The following is a 20732-nucleotide window of genomic DNA, read 5'->3' on the forward strand; positions in this document are numbered from 1 at the left end:
ACTCAACACAATGAAAGTCTAGTTCAATGAATACAATGAAAGAAATCAAGTTATTTGCTTGAGATTCACTTTTAACTTAGCTGAGGGATCTCAAGGAAGTCATTTAACCTTTCTGGACTCAGTTTCTTCGCCTGTGAAGTAAGAAGGTTGGAAACAGATGGAAGGAAAGCAATAAAACTTCCTTGAACTAAAAAGGAAAACTTTTTAAGTCTAAATTCAACAAGCAGCAAGCGGAGTTATTTTAAAAAGACATATCTCAAGCATGTCAAGATGAAATGCTAAGCAGAAAGAAAAAATTTACAAACTTCTAAAGAGAAAGAACAAGTAGTTGCTTAAAAAGGAGAAAGATTCCTATTGGCATTGGACTTCCCATCTGTATCAATAAAACCTGAAGACAGTAGAAAGCTGCATATAGCCTTTGTAGGGACTAGAACTACCATTTGATAACCCTAAACCCTGCCAAGACATCATTCCTGCATTATGGTAAAACTCAGGCCTGCCCAGCTGGCTCAGTTGGTAAAACATGCAACTCTTGATGAAGGGTTATAAGCTTGAGCCCCACATTCGCTGTAGAGATTACTTTATAAACTCCCGGGGCATCTGTGTGGCTCAGGGAGTTAAGCATCTGACTTGATTTCAGTTGGGATCATGATCTCAGGGTCGTGACACTACGCCCTACTTTGGGCTCCATACTCTGCTTGTCTCTCTCTTTCCAAAATGGATAAATAAAATCTTGAACAAAAAATAAAAAATAAATTCTTACAAAATACATATATATGAACATACATATACATTCTCTCTCTCACACACACACACACACACAACTGGACCATCCCTGCCCCTTATCTAAGGAAATCACTCAGAGAAAGAAGCAACCTATTCAAATTAATATTTAAAACTGGAGCAGGGCAACCCAGGTGGCTCAGCAGTTTAGCGCCACCTTCAGCCCAGGGTGTGATCCTGGAGATCCGGGATCAAGTCCCACGTCAGGCTCCCTGTATGGAGCCTGCTTCTCCCTCTGCCTGTGTCTCTGCCTCTGCCTCTCATGAATAAATAAATAAAATCTTTAAAATTTTTTTTAAATAAATAAAACTGGAGTAAAGCTGGGAAAGACAAAGCGTGCCAAAACATATTTTCCCTCCCCCAAAAAAGATCTTTTAATGAAGCTGTATCAGATGACTTCTGACTGCCTTTCCAAGCATAAACAGAAACTGTCCTATACACACACTCCTCCCTCCAAGTCTGGGTTTGTGAGTTGCTCATCACCTAGTGGCCTGATGAAGTAAATGCAGTTTTGTCAAATGCCCGGATAAACGTCCAGCCATTTTGTGAGCTCTGACAGCGTGTACCGGCAACAGGCTAACGTCTTAGAGATTACAAGACTGCAGACCCTCCAGGCTCATACACAACTGCAGAGACTTAGCTCACTATCCACTCATTCCCCAAAGATGTGAGAGGGGCTCATAGTTGTGACTAACCGTAAGTGAAGCATAGATTTGTTGCAAGGCTGCACTTGCAAAGCAGTAAAAAGCAGATTGTTTTTTGTGCCAATTCAAACTGAAAGCAAGTTTAGATGCTATGAGAAACCTGAAAATATGTCTTATAAATAGGAAGACTGTCTTCAAACATTTATAAGATTGGCATGTGGAAAATGGATTATATTTATCCTGTACGGTTCCAGGGGACAGGCCTAAAGGTGATGAGAAGTCATCTCACTTAGATTTCATTTTTTTTTTTAATTTTTTTTATTTATTTATGATAGTCACAGAGAGAGAGAGAGAGAGGCAGAGACACAGGCAGAGGGAGAAGCAGGCTCCATGCACCGGGAGCCCGACGTGGGACCCGATCCCGGGTCTCCAGGATCGCGCCCTGGGCCAAAGGCAGGCGCCAAACCGCTGCGCCACCCAGGGATCCCTCACTTAGATTTCAATTCAAAACAAGAAACAGGGGATCCCTGGGTGGCTCAGCAGTTTAGCGCCTGCCTTTGGCCCTGGGCGCAATCCTGGAGTCCCGGGATTGAGTCCCACATTGGGCTCCTGGGATGGAGCCTGCTTCTCCCTCCTCCTCTCTGCCTCTCTCTCTCTCTCTATCATAAATAAATAAATAAATAAATAAATAAATAAATAAATAAATAATCTATCTATCTTATCTTAAAAAAAAAAAAAACAAGAAATAGTATCTTACCAAAGAGAGCTATTCAACATATAATGGGATTCCTCAAGAAGTGATGCGCTCCCCAGCAATGGAAGCATTCAAAAAGAACTTGGTGATCACCCGTAAGGGGGATGATGGAAAGCTCTCCTATAACTGGAGAGCAGACAAAACACAAGGAGATTGATTTTTTTTTTTTAAGATTGTATTTATTCATGAAACACAGAGAGAGGCAGAGACACAGGCAGAGAGAGAAAGTCTCCCCACAGGAAGCCCAACTGGGGACTCCATCCCAAGACCCCAGGGTCATGCCCTGAGCCGAAGGCAGAGGCTCCACCACTGAGCCCCCAGGCACCCTAGGAGATTGACTATTACCTCAAAGACCCTTTCTAATTCCAAGAGTCTATCATTCTAAATAAAACAAAAACAAAACAAACATCACTAATAGAGAGTCCTCCTTCTGCTTTTTTAAGTTCCAACCAGGCAGTACAACACAGTAGGTTGGATACCACTTTCCACTTGAGTAACTATAGACAAATTATTTAACTCTATTTGCCTCACTTTCATTATCTGTAAATTTAGAATAGTACTTATAAGATTACTATGAAGATTAAAACAGCAAACTTCTTAACAAAGTACTAACATACAGAAACTATAGAAAACTGGGAGCTTGTAAAGGAATGGTAGCTTGGGGAGGGGGGAGGGGGGAAAGTGAAACCTAAATGTGCTGCTTGTTTTAGTTATCTGTACCCAACTCTCAACCAAAGCATTCCTGACTGTTGCTGGCCAGAGGCTAGGTTCCCTAGGCAACCAGTCTCAAAAAAGAGCCCAGACCTACCTTCTTCAGGAAGGCGGTATTCTCTGTCCTGAAATCTGGCATCCTCCCAGGCACAAAGAAGGCTCCCTAAAACCTCACAAATACAGTGGCTCCAAAATCAAGGAGCTGAGCAGGTATTAATCTCCTCACTTCAAATGGTCAATGAGTTAGGTGGGATCTCAGAGACCCTCTAGAGTGACCCTTCTGTTTAACGGAGGAGGACAATAAGGCTAAGAAAAGTGAAGTCCTGGATGTGACAGGTTGGTCATAAGGTTGACACAGGCCTCCTTTTTTCTAGCCCAGTAGTCAAAATCTTCCCTTTTTCAGATGGGAAAAATAGGACTGGCCCTACTAAGCCATCTGCCCCATACTATGTACTTTACATAGGTAAGAAAAGAATAAAACGGTAGAGTATAGAGGTTAAAAATTGGACTCGAGAGCCAGATTGCATATTCAAATACCAGCACTATGTGAGTTTAAGCATGTTTCCCAAACTCTTTGTTTCTGTAAAATAGGCATAGGAGTGACTACCTTACAAGGTTACATCAAGAAATAGATGAGATAACCCATGTCAATGCACTGCACATAAAGTGCTCAATGTATACACTGCTCTGCTTCTCATTACCAGTTGTATTAGGAAAGACAATCATAGTAACAAAAGAGATAGGACAAGCTCCTATTTAGGTCCAAAAACGGTACAGTATGATTCAGGTGTTTATTCAGCTCCATTTCCTGGCCCCCAGCCAGGGAACACTCAACCCCTCAGAAGAAGACCATAACTGACTCATCATTCTTTCATTTCTTTGGATCTAGGGAAGAATTACCTCAAAGAATAACCAGTATGTGCTATGGTGATACGATGCTTCAGATCACAAATACAAGCTCATGTAGGTCTGAACTCATGTGACCTTCAAATCTATGCTCACCCCAAGTTGGACAAAATGCAGTTCATGTCCAGTCTCTTCCCTTCGATCCATGATGGTGGTACAGTATAACGGCAGGAAACACAGGCGCTGGCTGGAGTGCCTGGCTGGCTCAGCTGTCAGACCATGCAACTCTTGATCTCAGGATAGTAAGTTCAAGCCCCATGTTGGGTGTGGAGCCTATTTGAAAAAGAAAAGAAAAAAAAAGAAAAGAAAAGAAAAGAGAAGAGAGGAAGGAAAGAAAGGGAAGGAAGGAAGGAAGGAAGGAGGGAAGGAAGGAAGGAAGGAAGGAAGGAAGGAAGGAAGGAAGGAAAGGAAAAAAAAGAAAAGAAAGAAAAAGAAATAAGAGCCCTGGAGTTTGCCTGCCCAGGAGCCAATTACTGTCCTGTCATTCATTTGCTATGTCACTTAGGTGTATTTTACCTCTTTCTAATAAGCCTCTGTTTCTCCATCTATTTTAATTATTATAACAGTGACATTTGGTGAGCACACTCTATGTGCCAAGCACTATGCTAAGCACTTTACATGGCTTGCATCATTGAATTGTCACAACCTCATGAGGCAGGTACTATTACCACCCTCATTTTACAAAGGAGGAAAAAAGAGTTTTCTAATTCAAGGCCATACATCTAGTTAGTGACAAAACAAGGACGTCAGGACAGGATGTCTGACCCCAGAGTCGATGCTCCTTCCACTGTTCTCCTTCTCATAGCCCCAGCCTATGGTTGCTATGCTGTTAAAATAAGACAATCTACATAAAGTGCCTGGTTCTTCAATTAGCCATTACTATTATTCTCATCATCAATCCCTTTGAGCCTCTTAAAATACTACTTTCTGAGTTCCAATTTCACCTAAAAGGAAATGGTTATCTGCCTGTACCTAGACACCAGCTCACTAGGCAGCCAAGGGTGGGGTTCTAGTATCTCCCTGCTCTCATAATACAGGCGTTATGTATCTGGGTAGAAAGACAAGGAAATATTATCTATAAACCTCCTACTCTAAAGCAGCTCTTTCTGCCCATGGGTCCTGCCGTACGCTTTAATAAAAATCACCTTTGAAAAAAAATATAAAATAAAAATAAATAAAATCAAAAATAAAATCACCTTTGTGTACCAAAAACAAAAAACCTCCTACTCTATAAAAAATATATTAACGTTTTTGTTTTAAGATTTTATTTATTTATACATGACAGACACAGAGAGAGAGAGGCAGAGACAAAGGCAGAGAAAGAAACAGGCTCCATGCAGGGAGCCCAACGTGGGACTCGACCCCGGAACCCTAGAATCATGCCCTGGGCTGAAGGCAGGTGCCAAACCACTGAGCCACCCAGAGATTCCCCCCTTTTTGTTTTAAAAATAAAATTTTTAGGGGCACCTGGGGGGGCTCAGTGGTTGAGCATCTGCCTTTGGCTCAGGTCATGATCCGGGAGTCCTGGGATCAAGTCTCACATCAGGTTCCCCACAGGAAGCCTGCTTCTCCCTCTGCCTGGTCTCTGCCTCTCTGTGTATCTCATGAATAAATAAAATCTTTAAAAAATAAACAAAATTTAAAAAAATAAAATAAAGCTTCACTACTTTCACTAGAACAGAAACCTACACTTGATAAAAAAAAGTTTTTCAAGGGGCACCTGGGTAGCTCAGTTGGTTGAACGTCCAACTCTTGATTTTAGCTCAGGTCCTGATTTCTCAGGGTCATGGAATCGAGACCCCTACTGGGCCCCACGCTCGGCAGGGGGTTTGCTTGAGATCCTCTCTGTCCTCCCCCCACACACACTCTCCTGCTCTTTCTCAAACACATGAATCTTTAAACAACTTTTTTTTTTTCGAAATAGAAACATATACTATTCACTACAAAAAAGAAACTGTCCTTGGGGTGCCTGGGTGGCTCAGCTGGTTAAGTGGTCAACCCCTGATTTGGGTTCAGGTCACGATCTCAGGATTGTGGGATCGAGTCGCATGTCAGGCTCCGTGCTGGGCATGGTCTGCTTGAGATTCTCTTTCTCCATCTGCCCAACATCCCCAAAAGAAATTATCCTCTATCTTTCCCCTTTTCACTCCCCCATTCCCAAAATCAGGCTTTATTTACTCATTCAATCCTCACAAGGAGATAGAGGTCATTCATCATTATCTCCATCTGACAAGTGCAGAACCTGAGGTTCTGAAAGGTTTATTTTATTTTTTTTAGATTTTTATTTATTTATTTATTCATAGAGACGCAGAGAGAGAGAGAGAGGCAGAGGCAGAGGGAGAAGCAGGCACCATGCAGAGAGCCCGTGTGGGACTTGTGGGACTCAATCCAGGGTCTCGAGGATCACGCCCTGGGCTGCAGGCAGCGCCAAACCGCTGCGCCACTAGGGCTACACTTCTGAGAGGTTTATAACCAAACAGTTATACGTAGGTAACCAGGGTTTCTGGAAAAGAACTTTCAGATATGGAGAAAGGTAGAGATAGTAAACTCCTTCACTTATCCAGAGAAGAAGTGGCTATAATAGAGGGTTCCTAGAAGATATCTAAGTGAACCAAGACTGACACCAGGATTTTAAAGAAACTCCTACTCTAATAAGACACGACCAAACACAAACTGTAACCCAAAAAGCAGTAATGCAGTAAGCTATCAGCAACCCTGCCCTCCAAGAAACAATACAAATTATCTATAAGCCTGACAAAGTAGGACTTCATCTCTGAAGAGATCCATACTCTTGCAAACCAGTCTTTACCTCCCCAATTCCTTTTTTTTTTTTTTTTAAGATTTTATTTATTTATTCATGAGAGACCCACAGAGAGAGGCAGAAACACAAGCAGAGGGAGAAGCAGGTTTCCTGTGGGGAGCTCGATGTGGGACTAGATCCTGGGACCCCAGGATCACGCCCTCGGCCAAAGGCAGACGTGAGCCACCTGGGCATCCCAACCTCTCCAATTCCAACATGATGTATCACCTTACCTGCTAACACAGCACTACTCAGGTCGAAATAAACATTTTTTTAGACTGAGCCACTTGAAGGCAGAAACAACGTTACTCATATAGATCTTTCCCTCATTATTTGGTACACCCTCTATACATTCATTTTTATTTAAAATTTGAAAAACATATTCAATTCCCATGTGCTAGGCACTATTCTAGGAGATAGTGATATAGCAACAAGAAAAACAAAGCCCCAGCCATCGTGAAATTTACATTCCAGTGGCAGGTGACCAATAATAAGCAAACTATAATAAGAGAAAGTCTAGAACAATGCCTGGCACATAACAGCCATCCCACAATAAATATAATAATGAATGAATACTACATTAAACAGTGTTTAGTTCTGTGGAGAAAAAAAAAAGTAGAGAAAGGGAAGAGTGAAAGCAGAGAGCAGGAGATGGCTTTTACTTTAAAGAAGATGGTCAAGAAATGCTTCACAAACTAGATGACACAGCAGAAACCCGGAGGAGGTAAGGCAGGAAGCCACACTGGTGGCTGGAAGAAGCCTTCCAGGGAAAGAACACAACTACGGAAGTCCAAGGTTAGGCAGGTTGGAGCAACTGCAAGGAGACTAACGTGTCCAGAGCATCAGGGAAAAGTACTAGGTGAGGTCAGAACAGCAGCGAGAGGGATCCCTGGGTGGCGCAGCGGTTTGGCGCCTGCCTTTGGCCCAGGGCGCGATCCTGGAGACCCGGGATCGAATCCCACATCGGGCTCCCGGTGCATGGAGCCTGCTTCTCCCTCTGCCTGTGTCTCTGCCTCTCTCTCTCTCTGTGACTATCATAAATAAATAAAAAATTAAAAAAAAAAAAAAAAAGAACAGCAGCGAGAGGTGCTGCTGAAGATCCTGTGTAGCCTCCTAGACCACTGAAAGACTTTAACATTTTAAGATTTTATTTATTCATGAGAGATACATAGAGAGGCAGAGACACAGGCAGAGGGAGAAGCAGGCTCCATGCAGAGAGTCCAATGTGGGACTCGATTCCCGGCCTCTGGGGTCACGCCCTAGGCCAAAGGCAGACGCTCCACTGCTGAGCCACCCAGGCGTCCCAGGACTTTAATTTTTAACATGGGTGGGACCCAGTTTTCAGCAGGAGTGGCATGGTTTGATACACACGTAATAGGATCACCCTAGTCACTGTTCAGACTAGACCGAGGAAGACCATTTAGAAGTCTACACCAAAAGAAGCAGGGAAGGGGATGAGAAGTGTCCAGATGCTCAATCACCTGAGCCAATCAGGAGCTCCCAGAGGTACCCATTTGAGAGAAGTTTCAGAATTAATTTGATGAATATGGTTTAGCTTAGGAAGCTATTAAGTAACCAAGTGGAGAGGATATTCTGTAGGCAGCTGGATATGAGTCTTGAATTCAGGGGAAGACATCCACGCTAATAATATACACTTGAGAGTTGTCAGGGTACAAATGGTGTTTAAAGTCTTGAAAGAGATCATCCAGGGAATGAGCACAAACAGAGAAGGGATGATCAGAATACTCCACCATTAGAGACTAAGGAGATAAGGAGAACTCAGCCCGAAAGGGGAGGATGGGGTTGACAAGGAGGAGCCAGTGAGGCAGGGGGAGAAGCAGGGGAGTGGCATCTTGGAACCCAGATGAAACTAAAGTGCAAGGAGGGAGTGTCAGGTGCCACGGAAAGGTCAACATGACTGAGGAATGACCACTGAACCTGTGTGCTATTTTCTAAGCACGTTCTTCCCTACTCCACGCAAAGTACTTCTTTTCTTTTTAATCCAGGTAAAAATCCCAGTATTGTCCAATGAATACACATAGGTTTTTATTTAATGCAGCTCTAACCATGTCTCAAAAAACAAAAACCAAAAATCAATGTGCTTAATCCGGACACAACAGATTTTACACAGCAAATAATGCTGAACAAATGCTTTGTCTGGTTGAATTCACTGTGTCTCTGAAACGAAGTTCCCAACCAAGTCTTGCTTGCGCTCAGTGGGTGGGATCAGAGAAATGCTCCATCTAAATGTATTTCTTTTGTTCTGCCATAAAGTAGCAATTATTCTTGAACTCCTTTCCCTCTTTACTCAAACATCCTACCGAGGATGACCCTAAATTTCCACACGCACCCCGCTTTGCAATCAAAGCAGAACACAATCACATCCAAAACTTGGATACTAAAGGGATATGGGGGGGGGGGGGGCCTGGGCACCTCCAACACTTCAGCATCTGACTTCCACTGGGTCATGATCTCAGGGTCCTGGGATCAAGCCATTTTGAGCTTCCTGCTCAACAGGGAGTCTGCTTCTCTCTCCCCCTCCCCCCCCCACCCCATCCTTCCCCACTGCCCGTTCTCTCTAGGGATATGCTATTTCCTACCCTTTCTTTCCTTTGCTCATTCAAAAACTGCTTTATTTACATTTTCTCCTTAGAATCTCTATCTGGGGCAGCCCTGGTGGCTCAGCAGTTTAGCGCCACCTTCAGCCTGGGCATGATCCTGGAGACCCGGGATCGAGTCCCACATTGGGCTCCCTGCATGGCGCCTGCTTCTCCCTCCGCCTGTGTCTCTGCCTCTCTCTCTCTCTTTCTCTCATGAATAAATAAATAAAATCTTAAAAAAAAAAAAAAAGAATATTTAGAAGTACAATTTCTGATGTCTTTATCTTTAAATGAGAATTACTGCTACAAAATAAGACTTGAACTTTCTGTGCTCTAGTAAGCATAAGCAAGTCTCAACAACGTGCACTTCTGAAACAGTAGAACAAGAATCACCAAAAACTGGATCAGGCCTTTCTGAAATACCTTCAACGTCTGAATGGACTGTGGGCCTTTGCTTCCAAGTTACCCTTTTTTGCCCTCCACCTTGCAATGTGCCAACTTGGGACAGCCTGAATGCCAACTTCCCTGGGTAGCCTTTCTGGATCACCCCCCCCCCCCCCAGGCTGAATCAGGATCCTCTTCGGAGCCCACAGCATCTTCTTACTCATATTCTAATACTTCAATGTACTGTACTGCAAATCTGTTTACCTGTCACTGTCCTACTCCAGATCATAAACATTTTGCAAGCGAGGACAGGATCTCAAGTCATTTTTGCATCCTTAGTGTTTGGGACACATCAAGCAATCAGTTAAGTATTTGCTGACTGCGGTGTGCAACTGGCTAGGATGGTAGAGCATGGGACTCTTGATCTCAGGCTCCTGGATTCAAGCCCCATGCTGGGAGTACAGTTGATGTAAAAAATAAAAAAAAAAATAAGAAAAAAGTATTTACTAACATAAAATTTGACCCGGAATACTTTATGTGATTTTTGTAGCACATTTTCCTTGATAAACCAATTAAACTCAAGGAGACCAATATTAAAATTACTGGCATCTGGGGCACCCAGGTGACTCAGTCATTTGAGCATCTGCCTTCGGCTTGGGTCATGATCCTAGGATCCTGGAATCGAGCTCTATGTGGGGCTTTCTGCACAGCGGGGAGACGGCTACTGCTTCTCCCTCTGCCTGCTGCTCCCCTTGCTTGTGCGTGCTCTGTCAAATAAATAAAAAATTACTGGCATCTAATTACATTGCCAGCTATAGCAGAAACAAAGAAATTTCCCCTACCTGATATTGGAAACAGAGAATAAAAAAGAGACGTGCTCAGGAGTCCTCCTACCAGCTGTTCTTTCTTGGTACAAGACAGCAGCCTCTGCTTCCCACACTACATGAGGGCCAAATGGACCTCTGAATGGTTTTCTTCACATCCCTTCCACGGATCCTGTGTTCTCCTCTTCCCTGGTCCTTTGTTTTTCCTTTTCTTACCTTTTTTACTTCCTCATTTTCTATACTTTGCATTAGCACTCTTGTTATTTTCCCTTTAACTTTTCTCTGCACTCCCTTCCTTCGTGCTTTATTTCAGTCAGAGTAACCCTGGGGAATCCATTGGGATTACTTTCTCCAACTAGGAGAACTTAGAACAAGAAGGTTGCTGTATCTCCCAGAAACTTCTGTAAGGCATACCAATGTATTTCTTATGTTTCTGAGGAACCCAGTAATAACCCCCTAACAGCAGCACAAGGTCATCGGTATATAAGATTATTATTACTACTCTCGTTACTACCCACAAAATGGATAGGAAATATTACTTAGGTTAGGAGCACCTGGGCGGCTCAGTAGGTTAAGTGTATGATTCTTAGTTTTGGCTCAGGTTGTGATCTCAGGATCCTAAGATTGAACCCCAAGCTGGGCTCTGTGCTCAGCACAGGGTCTGCGTAAGGTTCTCTCTCCCTCTGCCCCTTCCCCTGCCTCTCTCTTGTGCATAGGCTCTCTCTCTAAAATAAATAAATCTTAAAAAAAAAAAAAAAAAAAAACACCCACAAGTAATAGGGCACCTGAGTGGCTCAGTCCATTAAGAATCTGCCTTTGGGGCAGCCCCGGTGGCACAGCGGTTTAGCGCCGCCTGCAGCCCAGGGCGTGATCCTGGAGACCCTGGATCAAGTCCCACGCAGGGCTCCCTACATGGAGCCTGCTTCTCCCTCTGCCTGTGTCCCTGCCTCTGTGTGTGTCTCTATGAATAAATGAAATCTTAAAAAAAAAAAAAAAAAAAGAGTCTGCCTTTGGCTCAGGTCATGAGCTCAGGGTCCTAGGACTGATCCCTGATTGGGGTCCTCGCTCAGTGAGAAGTCTGCTTCTGCTTCTCCATCTCCCTCTGCTCCTCCCCACCACTCATGCTCTCTCTCAAATAGATAAATAAAATCTTATAAAGGAAAAAGACAAGTAGTAATTTAAAAAATAAGCTGGTAAACATCACTTAAAATATGCACATATTATACATATATACACACACACGTACCTTAGGCTGTCCTCTGTAGTAACCCAGAAAGTGACAGTCAAGGCTCTCTCAACTTACTATAATTTCAAACAAAAGAAAAATGAAACGCTAAGCCTAAACGGGTTTTGAAAAAATGCTGCTCGTTGGTAGGGCAAATTTCAAAAGCTGTAGTATACTTGCTGGACCAGGTAGATTAGGGGGAGAAAATGTGGTCCCTGCCTCCAGAGTTTCCAGAGGAATAATTCTTATCACTTCCAAATCCATAAATGTAAACATTAGCGAAAAAGAGAAAAGAGGTTTTCTTAAACCAAAAAAAAATCAGAAACCTAACCTAAGTGGCCTGGATGCTCCAAGACAGAAAAATTAAGCCTGGATTAAAAGCTTTTTGAGTTAAAAATAGAAGTATTCTATATGTCAGAGCACCAGAGACCAGGAAGAACAAGACACAACCAGAAGTCAGAAGATCCAGCTCAGGTACCGACAAGCTGTGTAACTTGGGCGAATCCCTTCACTCTTTGATCCACAGATGGCTCTTCCACAAAGTGGGCATAATAATACTTTCCTGGCAAAGCTGTTTATGATGATTAAGTAAATAATGTGAAGTCACTTCAAAATATTTCACATAACGTGCCAATGTAAAGTCAAAGGAAGCAAAAAACCTTCCTCTGAAAGGATTATAAATCCTGTGGTTCAATTTCCAATGTCTAGGCCTGACTCACCTTCACAACCTCATTAAAATCCTTAACTAACACGCAGTCATTCAAATGGGAGGAGAGTCATGCATGAGACTCCAGAGGTGGGGCAGCGACTACTTAGTCAATTCTTCTGTATCTCAGTGGCTTCATCTGTAAAATGGGTGGTGTAGAATTCACACAAACATCCACAAGATAGCGCAGGTCTGAGGAAGGGAGTGGAGAATTTACGGTAAGTGAGTAAAACGTTTACATAATCCTCCCTCCCCCCTCCACCCCCAAGACAAAGAACCAAAATCATCAAATTATTACTTATTCCCCAGACAGAATTAGAAGACAGAATCAATCCCTTGTTTTACAGATGGGAACCCCACAGCCTTGAACTGGGTTATAACCCTCTCAAAGCTAGACACTGGCAGAGCTGGAGCCACACACCCCTAAGGCCAATGGCCTCTTTACCAGATTTCCGGGTCACCCACAGCACCCGTAGCCTATATAACACACATTACAATTGAATCAACAGCTAAATGTGGCCTATGGGGGACAGAGAGGGCTGCAGGACTCAGGACTCAGGGGGGGTATGGGACCGAGGCTGAGAGCTGGGAAGCAAAAGTCTGTATTGAGATTAAAGATAAAATCCTAGAATTACTCACATAAGAAAAAATTAATGGAAATTTTCAAGCAAAAAAGGTTTAAAAGGGCATCCCCAGTGGCCCAGTGGTTTAGTGCTGCCTTCAGCCTGGGGTGTGATACTGGAGACCCAGGATCAAGTCCCACATCGGGCTCCCTGCATGGAGCCTGCTTCTCCCTCTGCCTGTGTCTCTGCCTCTCTCTCTGTGTCTGTCATGAATAAATAAATAAAATCTTAAAAAAAAAAAAAAAAAAGGTTTAAAATAGGCAGTCTTGGGAAGAAAGACCCAATGTATCCAATTTTCTTTAGGGAAAATAAATGTGTGGCAGATTTAGAGGATCAGAGTATTTTGAATCCAGCTATAATTCTTAATCACATACAATTTTTCTTGTTGTCTCCTGAGTTTTTTTACTAAGAATTCCAATTTCCTCAACAATTCTGTCTCCCCTATAAGATGACCCTCCGCAGACTACATCTTGCATAGTAGTAAATATACAGACTCTGAATTCAGGCTGCCTAGATTCAAATCTTCCTTTTACTACTTGGTAACTGTGCCTTAGACAAAATCCTTCACCTCTGTGTATCTCTGAAAATGGAGATGAACATCACTCCCATCTCCCATCTCAGAGATCTTTGTAAGGATTAAAAGTGTATGTTACTCATTTGGGTCACAACCTAATGGGTGCTTCATCATTTTAGTTTTGATGCGCCTTTTTATTTTGCATTGAAGAACAGAAACTGCTAGAGCACACTGCGCTAAGTATTGTTTTGCAAACATTTTGTTTCTGTGTTATGTACTTGTGCACGTGATTTATTTTGTAAAATGCAGCTTACGGTGGTTCGCTTTTAAAACTGTTGGGGAGGGGGATCCCCGAGTGGCTCAGCGGTTTGGCACCTGCCTTTGGCCCAGGGTGGGATCCTGGGGTCCCTGGATCGAGTCCCGTGTCAGGGTCCTTGCATGGAGCCTGCTTCTCCCTCTGCCTGTGTCTCTGCCTCTCTCTCTCTCTCTATGCCTATCACGAGTTAATGAAAAATTTTTTTAAAAAATCTTAAAAAAAACAAAACTGTTGGGAAAAATAAAAAAAAAAAATGTTGAGGCATGTGGCTGGCTCAGTTGACCGAGCGTGCAACTCTTGATTTGGGGGTTCTGAATTCAAGCCCCACGCAGGGTGTAGAGATGACTTAAAAATGAAATATTTAAAATAAGAAAATATCAGGGGCGCCCGGGGGGCTCAACAGTTGAGCGTCGGCCTTTGGCCGAGGGCGTGACCCCGAGGTCTCAAGATCGAGTCCCACGTCGGGCTCCGTGCGTGGAGCCTGCTTCTCCCTCCGCCTGGGTCTCTGCCTCTGTGTCTCTCTCTGTCTCTGATGAATAAATAACTAAAATCCTAAAAAAAAAATAAATAAATAAGGATATACCCGGCCCCTGAGCTAACGTGAAGTAAAGCTCCCAGCAGCGCCGGGCCGAGGAAGGCCGCGGCGCGGTCACCGTCACCGGTGGCTGCCGTGGACCCACCTACACGCACTCGGGGGCGCCGCGGGGCAGCGGGCACAGCGGGCACAGGCTCCGGTGCGGCCTGCACGTCGTGAGGCTAAACGAGGAGCTCACAGGCCTCACAGGCCTCACAGGCCTCGCGCGCTCCGTCAGGGGAAGGCAACGAGGCCGGCGCCCGGGGAGGTTCCCAGCGTCCCCCGGGGCGGCGGGCGTGCATGGGGGGCGGGGGGCTCCCCCGCGGAGCTCAGCTCACCTCACCTCACCTCACCTCACCTCACCGCCCGGCCGGCGACCGAGCCTGCGCACGTGCTCCCGGCGGCGGCGGCCTGCGCTCCGGCCCTCGGTCCCTCGGGCCTCGGGGGCTCCGTCTGTGGGGAGAGCGGCAGAGACAGCAGCCACGTCAGAGGCGCGGGGAAACTGAGGCCCGGCAGCCCGCGGGCCTGGGGAACCGCCCTGCCCGGGGCCCCGGGGAAACCGCTTCTCTCCTACTTTATTCCCTGCGCCCTCCCGGCTCGGCGCAGCCGCGGGCCCCTCGGAGCCCGGCTGGGCGCCCTCGTCCCCGCGCCGCCGCCCCCCCGCGTGGGGGCGGAAGACGCACGAGGCCCGGGCGCCAGGCCCGCACACGTCTCCGCCTAAGCGAGTGGGGGACACGCGCTACCACCCGGCCGCCGGGGTCGCAGCAGCGCGGGCGGCGCGCCCGGGAGCTCTCCCCGCCCCCCCTCCCGGCGGCGACGAATCCAGGCCACGTGCCGCCATTTTGTGTTCTGGAAACATGGCGGCCACGCCGCGGTGGGGGGGGCAGGGAGGGCGCCACGTTGGCCGCCGGCCCCGAGGCCCCCGCCGCGCCGCGCTCTCCTGCTGGGCGCCGCCCGGTCCGGCTCGGCCGAGGCAGCGGCGGGGGGACGGCGGCGAACGCACACGGGCCGCCGCGCCGCCTTCCCCCAGCGAGAGGGACGCGCGCGAGCGAGCCGGCGGGGAAGGCCTCCCAAGATGGCGGGGCCGGCGGGGGCCGCCCCGAGGGGAGCGTCGCGGGCAGGGCCCTGCGCACCGCCCGGCGCGGCCCCACGTGCGGCCATTGTCTGCAGGGTCTGACGAGGCCGCCACGACCGAAGGGACCCCGGGAGGCGGGGTTTCCGCGGGCTCGGCCGCAAGGAACTCGCAAAATGCAAACAAAGCATTATGTAAATGGACGCCATTCCGGCGGCGGGTTTCTTTTTTTTTCCTTTTCCTTCCCGCCCCCCGCCCCCCTCCCGGCCGCGTTTCCACAACGCCCCAGAACCCTCGGGCGGGGGTCGGCGGGGGGAGGGGCGGGGGCGCCCGCGCTGCGGAGGCCGAGGCCCCACGTGCCCGCCCGCCCGCGCGCGCGCCCCCGCGCCCCCGCGCCCCCGCGCCGCAGGCCTCGCCCGGCCGCCCCTCCCCCCCGGAAGAGCGCGGCCGCCCCGCCCGCCGCCCCACACCCCGGCGCACGCGCGCTGGCCGCCTCACGCGCACGTTTTAAACCCGCGGCGTCCCGGCTGCCGCCTGCAGTGGCCGCCGGGGCTGCCCGCGTCGCTCCGCTCCCCGACGCCCTCCCCGAGGCGCCCAAGTGACGTGTCGCCCCCGTCCCGCACACTGACCCCGTCCCGGCGCGCGCCCGCGCCCGCCACGCACACGCCGGTCTGGAGGCCGCGCCCGGCCCGCGGCGCCCGCCCGCCCGCAGGGGCCCTCCCGGCAGCGCGCGGCGGCCCGGGGGGGCGGGCGGGGCGGGCGGGGCGCGGGCGCGCGGAGGGCGGCGCAACCTCGTGACCTGCAAGAGACGGGTCCTCGCGTTTTTTTCAAGGGGTCCTGCGCGGCAAGCACTTCCGGGGTCAGAGGGTACGCGGGGTTGAAAGCGGGCTTCCCGCCCCGCCCAGACCGCCGAGGCTGCCGCCGGAGTCGCCACCGCCGCGCCCTCGCCCACCCGCCCGCCCGCCGCTCCCGGCCCCGCTCGCCCCCGCCGCCGCCGCCGCCCGCCCCCGGACGACGCCGCGGCTCCCGCCCGCGCCCGCCCGCCCCCGCGGCCCTCGCCCGCCTCGCGCCGGCCGTTCCGGGCCTGCAGGCCCCTCCCCCGCCCGCCGCCGAGCCTTGACCACGTAACGAGCCCAACTCCCCCGAACGCCGCCCGCCGCTCGCCATGGATGCCGGAGTGACTGAGAGCGGACTCAACGTGACTCTCACCATTCGGCTGCTCATGCACGGGAAGGAAGTGGGGAGCATCATCGGGAAGAAAGGGGAGTCGGTGAAGCGGATCCGCGAGGAGAGCGGCGCGCGGATCAACATCTCGGAGGGCAACTGCCCGGAGCGGATCATCACCCTGACGGGCCCGACCAATGCCATCTTCAAGGCCTTCGCCATGATCATCGACAAGCTGGAGGAAGACATCAACAGCTCCATGACCAACAGCACGGCGGCCAGCAGGCCCCCGGTCACCCTGCGGCTCGTGGTGCCGGCCACCCAGTGCGGCTCGCTGATCGGCAAGGGCGGCTGCAAGATCAAGGAGATCCGCGAGAGCACGGGCGCGCAGGTGCAGGTGGCGGGGGATATGCTGCCCAACTCGACCGAGCGGGCCATCACCATCGCGGGCGTGCCGCAGTCGGTCACCGAGTGTGTCAAGCAGATCTGCCTGGTCATGCTCGAGACGCTCTCCCAGTCCCCGCAGGGGAGAGTCATGACCATCCCGTACCAGCCCATGCCGGCCAGCTCGCCGGTCATCTGCGCGGGCGGCCAAGACCGCTGCGGCGACGCGGCCGGCTACCCGCACGCCACCCACGACCTGGAGGGGCCGCCCCTGGACGCCTACTCGATCCAAGGACAACACACCATCTCTCCGCTCGACCTGGCCAAGCTGAACCAGGTGGCAAGACAACAGTCTCACTTTGCCATGATGCACGGCGGGACGGGATTCGCCGGAATTGACTCCAGCTCTCCCGAGGTGAAAGGCTATTGGGCAAGTTTGGATGCGTCCACTCAAACCACCCATGAACTCACCATTCCAAATAACTTAATTGGCTGCATAATCGGGCGCCAGGGCGCCAACATTAATGAGATCCGCCAGATGTCCGGGGCCCAGATCAAAATTGCCAACCCGGTGGAAGGCTCCTCTGGTAGGCAGGTTACTATCACTGGTTCTGCTGCCAGTATTAGTCTGGCCCAGTATCTAATCAATGCCAGGCTCTCCTCCGAGAAGGGCATGGGGTGCAGCTAGAACGGTGCAGGTTCGCTTGCAAACCACCACCGCCGCCACCCGCCCGCCCCACCCCGCCCCCCCCACCCCCTTTCTGCTGTTTTCCCATGATCCAACTGTGTAATTTCTGGTCAGTGATTCCAGGTTTTAAATAATTTGTAAGTGTTTCAGTTTCTACACGACTTTATCATCTGCTAAGAATTTAAAAAAGAAAAAAAATCACATTTCTCTGTTCAGCTGTTAACGCTGGGATCCATATTTAGTTTTATAAGCTTTTCCCTGTTTTTAGTTTTGTTTTGGGTTTTTGGCTCATGGATTTTATTTCTGTTTGTCGATAAGAAATGTTAAGAGTGGAATGTTAATAAATTTCAGTTTAGTTCTGTAATGTCAAGGATTTAAAAATTAAAAAATGGATTGGTTAAAAAATGCTTCATATTTGAAAAAGCTGGGAACTGCTATCTTGAACTCTTTGTTGGTGGTTTTTTTTCCTCCTTCTCACTCCCCACCCCCACCCCCCCCAATCCCTGTAGCGTTAAGGCCTTTGTAGGGAGAAGGGTGGGCCCGGCCCTGGTGTTCTCTCCAGCCCTTTTCACCTACTGGTAGGATTCCATTCCCTTTCTGTCCCAACAAAGGAACACGGCGGGCTGGGCCTGCTCTGGGATATTTGCAGACAGTGGGGCTCCCCGGGAGGGTGACATCCCTCCAGCCAAGTTCCAGAGAGAGGCCTCTGCCCATTTCTCTGGTAGAGAACAAGGGTTTCCCCAGATGGGAAGAAAAGTATGCCCCTTCGGTAGGGACTCCGATGAATGGCAGCGCGTCCTCCGGCCGGCGGCCGCCCCATCCCCCCCAACCCAATCTCGACGGGGAAAACTCTTAGCCAGGAACAAAAAAAAAAAAAAAATGTTCGGAGGTGGGAGGAGTCTGGGGGGGGCGCCCACAGAGGAGGTGGGGGAGGGAAGGGGGCAGGGAGGGGCTGGCGTGGGGGGAAGGGGAGGGTCGGGGGTGGGTGGGAGGATTTGGAAGAGGGCAGGGGTGGTGATGGGGGGAGGGCTCTGGGGCGCCCGGGCCCCGGGGGGATGGTACCGGCGGGGTGCACGTGGCACGCATGCACCTGTGGCAAGCCGCCTGTCAGGATGTTATTACACCTGCCAAGTGGTGGATCCAGAAACAAAAGAGGCCCAGCTTCTAATGCTTCAGCTGTGCCCAGCGTTGGAAAAATCATTATACCGGGAAATAATCCTGCCTAAGTGGGGCAGCCCTCGCAGGCGGGGTGGGGACAGATCCACCGAAGATAGCCTGGGAGTGTGGTGGTAAGAGCGCAGGTGCCCGGGCCGCCCGCCACCCTAATGACAAGACTGCACTTTATACAAAACCGCGAAAGGTGGCTCGGTTTGGGCTCATCTTCGGCAGGAAGATCGGGAAGGTCTTGCTGCGAAGGCCCAGGAAGCGCCGTGCACGCGCCAGCGGGACTAGACTGGACTTTAGAAGAAAAATTCTCTGCCATTAGGCAAAGACTCTAGAAACAGTAACACAAGACAATGGACAATTAGGTGCCAAAGTGCTTAGCTCAAACCCCAGGCGCTGTGGGAGATCACTAACAGCCGAGAAAAATTCCTGTGGGAGGGGAATGTTCCACACAATAAATATCTGTTGGGGCTTATCCTCCACAGGGAACCTGCCTCTTTCTGAGGTGCAGGCGGGGGTCTCGGAGTCCCCGGAGGTAGGACTGGGGTCCGCTGTGCGCTTCACGCCCCCCTGGACCCAGGCAGCCAGGGGCTGAAGGAAACCCACGATCTGGACCTAAACCGGAGGGCACACTTGACTTCTGCCTCCCGTGGGGCCTTGGGCAAATTATTTGACCTCCTCTATGAGACGGAGGTGACACAAGTCTGGTCTCTGGGCTTGTGAAGAAAGCGAGCGCGTCCGGAAAGAGAACGGTGCGTAGGGCCCAGTGAACTTTCCCTCGGGCTGCAGGAAGCCTCAGGATAATTTCTGTCCACAGAGTCTTTGGACAGAAAAGACCGATTTTATTTTTTCAAAGATTTTATTTACTTACTTGATAGTACAAGCAGGGGAGTGGCCGAGGGAGACGCAGGCTCCCCACTGAGCAGGGGGCCCCCCCGTGATGGCGGGGCTGGATCCCGGGACCCCGGGACCCTGGGACCGTGACCTGAGCCCAAGGCAGGCGCTCAGCCAACTGAGCCAGCCAGGTGCCCCCCGCCCCCTCACCCAAAAGACAGATATGGAAGAGAGAACAAAGCCGTGTGTATTAATGACAAACAGAGGACAGTTGGGCTGAAGGACAGCTAAGGGAGGGCCTAGGGAAGCCCAGAAATGGTTTCATTGTCTTCTAGAGATAATGAGCACAAGTCAAGTTTTCGTGGAATAGGGCAGGAGTGAAACATTAAGTTAAACCCTCAACCCCAGGCCAAACGGTTTTTGAGGAGTCCCTAAAATTTGCTGGGTGAAGTGGTCCAAATGCCCTATAAAAAATAGACCTTGGCTCAGGGCTTTAGCGCCGCCTTCGGGCCAGGGTGTGATCCTGGAGACCCCAGGGTCAGGGGTCAAGTCCCGCATCTGGCTCCCTGCATGGAGCCTGCTTCTCCCTCTGCCTGTGTCTCTGCCTCTCTCTCTCTCTCTCTCTCTCTTTCTCTTTCTCTCTCGAATAAGCAAAATCTTTAAAAAAAAAAAGACCTCAAATTGTCCTCAACCCCTTCCCCTCCCACCCTTTCAAGAGCAAAGGTGGCAATAATTTGTAAAATAATGGGTTAGTCAAGGCCTAGGATGAAGGGCACCTTGGCTGGACTCAAATCAGGAAGAGCAGTTAGAAAACTGCCTCAAGAGATTCTAATCATACCCTGGGGGGGCACCTGGGGGCTCAGTCGGTTAAGCACCTGACTCGTGATTTCAGCTCCAGTCTTGATCGGTCATGGGATCAACCCCCACATCAGGCTCTGTACTCAGCATGGTGTCTGCTTGAGAATCTCCGTCTCTCTCTCAAATAAATAAAAAAAATCTTTAAAAAAAAAAAAAAAAACAGGCTGAGAAGTAGTATCACTAGGAATACAAGTAGAAAGGAGC

The 20732-nt window shown here is 49.4% G+C and overlaps 1 protein-coding gene and 1 long non-coding RNA gene across 2 annotated transcripts in view; one reads left to right on the top strand and one right to left on the bottom strand.

Moving 5' to 3' along the window:
* The window catches only part of LOC121492040, a 39901-nt gene extending 26801 nt beyond the window's left edge, over positions 1-13100 (bottom strand). The window contains exons 1-2 of the long non-coding RNA XR_005988101.1: positions 12351-13100; positions 3895-4071 (exon numbers count right to left, since the gene is read on the bottom strand). This is a non-coding gene — a long non-coding RNA (uncharacterized LOC121492040). The remainder of the gene's footprint in view (positions 1-3894; positions 4072-12350) is intronic.
* A 3357-nt stretch (positions 13101-16457) lies between these two features.
* On the top strand, positions 16458-18077 carry PCBP1 (poly(rC) binding protein 1). Its single transcript, XM_041757281.1, has one exon. The coding sequence runs from the start codon at positions 16602-16604 to the stop codon at positions 17670-17672; it is 1071 nt and encodes a 356-aa protein (XP_041613215.1). The 5' UTR covers positions 16458-16601; the 3' UTR covers positions 17673-18077.
* Positions 18078-20732: the final 2655 nt, after the last annotated feature.

Source organism: Vulpes lagopus, chromosome 5 (assembly GCF_018345385.1).
Source record: "Vulpes lagopus strain Blue_001 chromosome 5, ASM1834538v1, whole genome shotgun sequence".
In the NCBI taxonomy this organism is placed as follows: Eukaryota; Metazoa; Chordata; class Mammalia; order Carnivora; family Canidae; genus Vulpes; species Vulpes lagopus.

Excerpts from the sequence above, each read along its gene's own strand:
- PCBP1 (XM_041757281.1), top strand. The coding sequence starts at position 16,602 with ATGGATGCCGGAGTGACTGAGAGCGGACTCAACGTGACTCTCACCATT.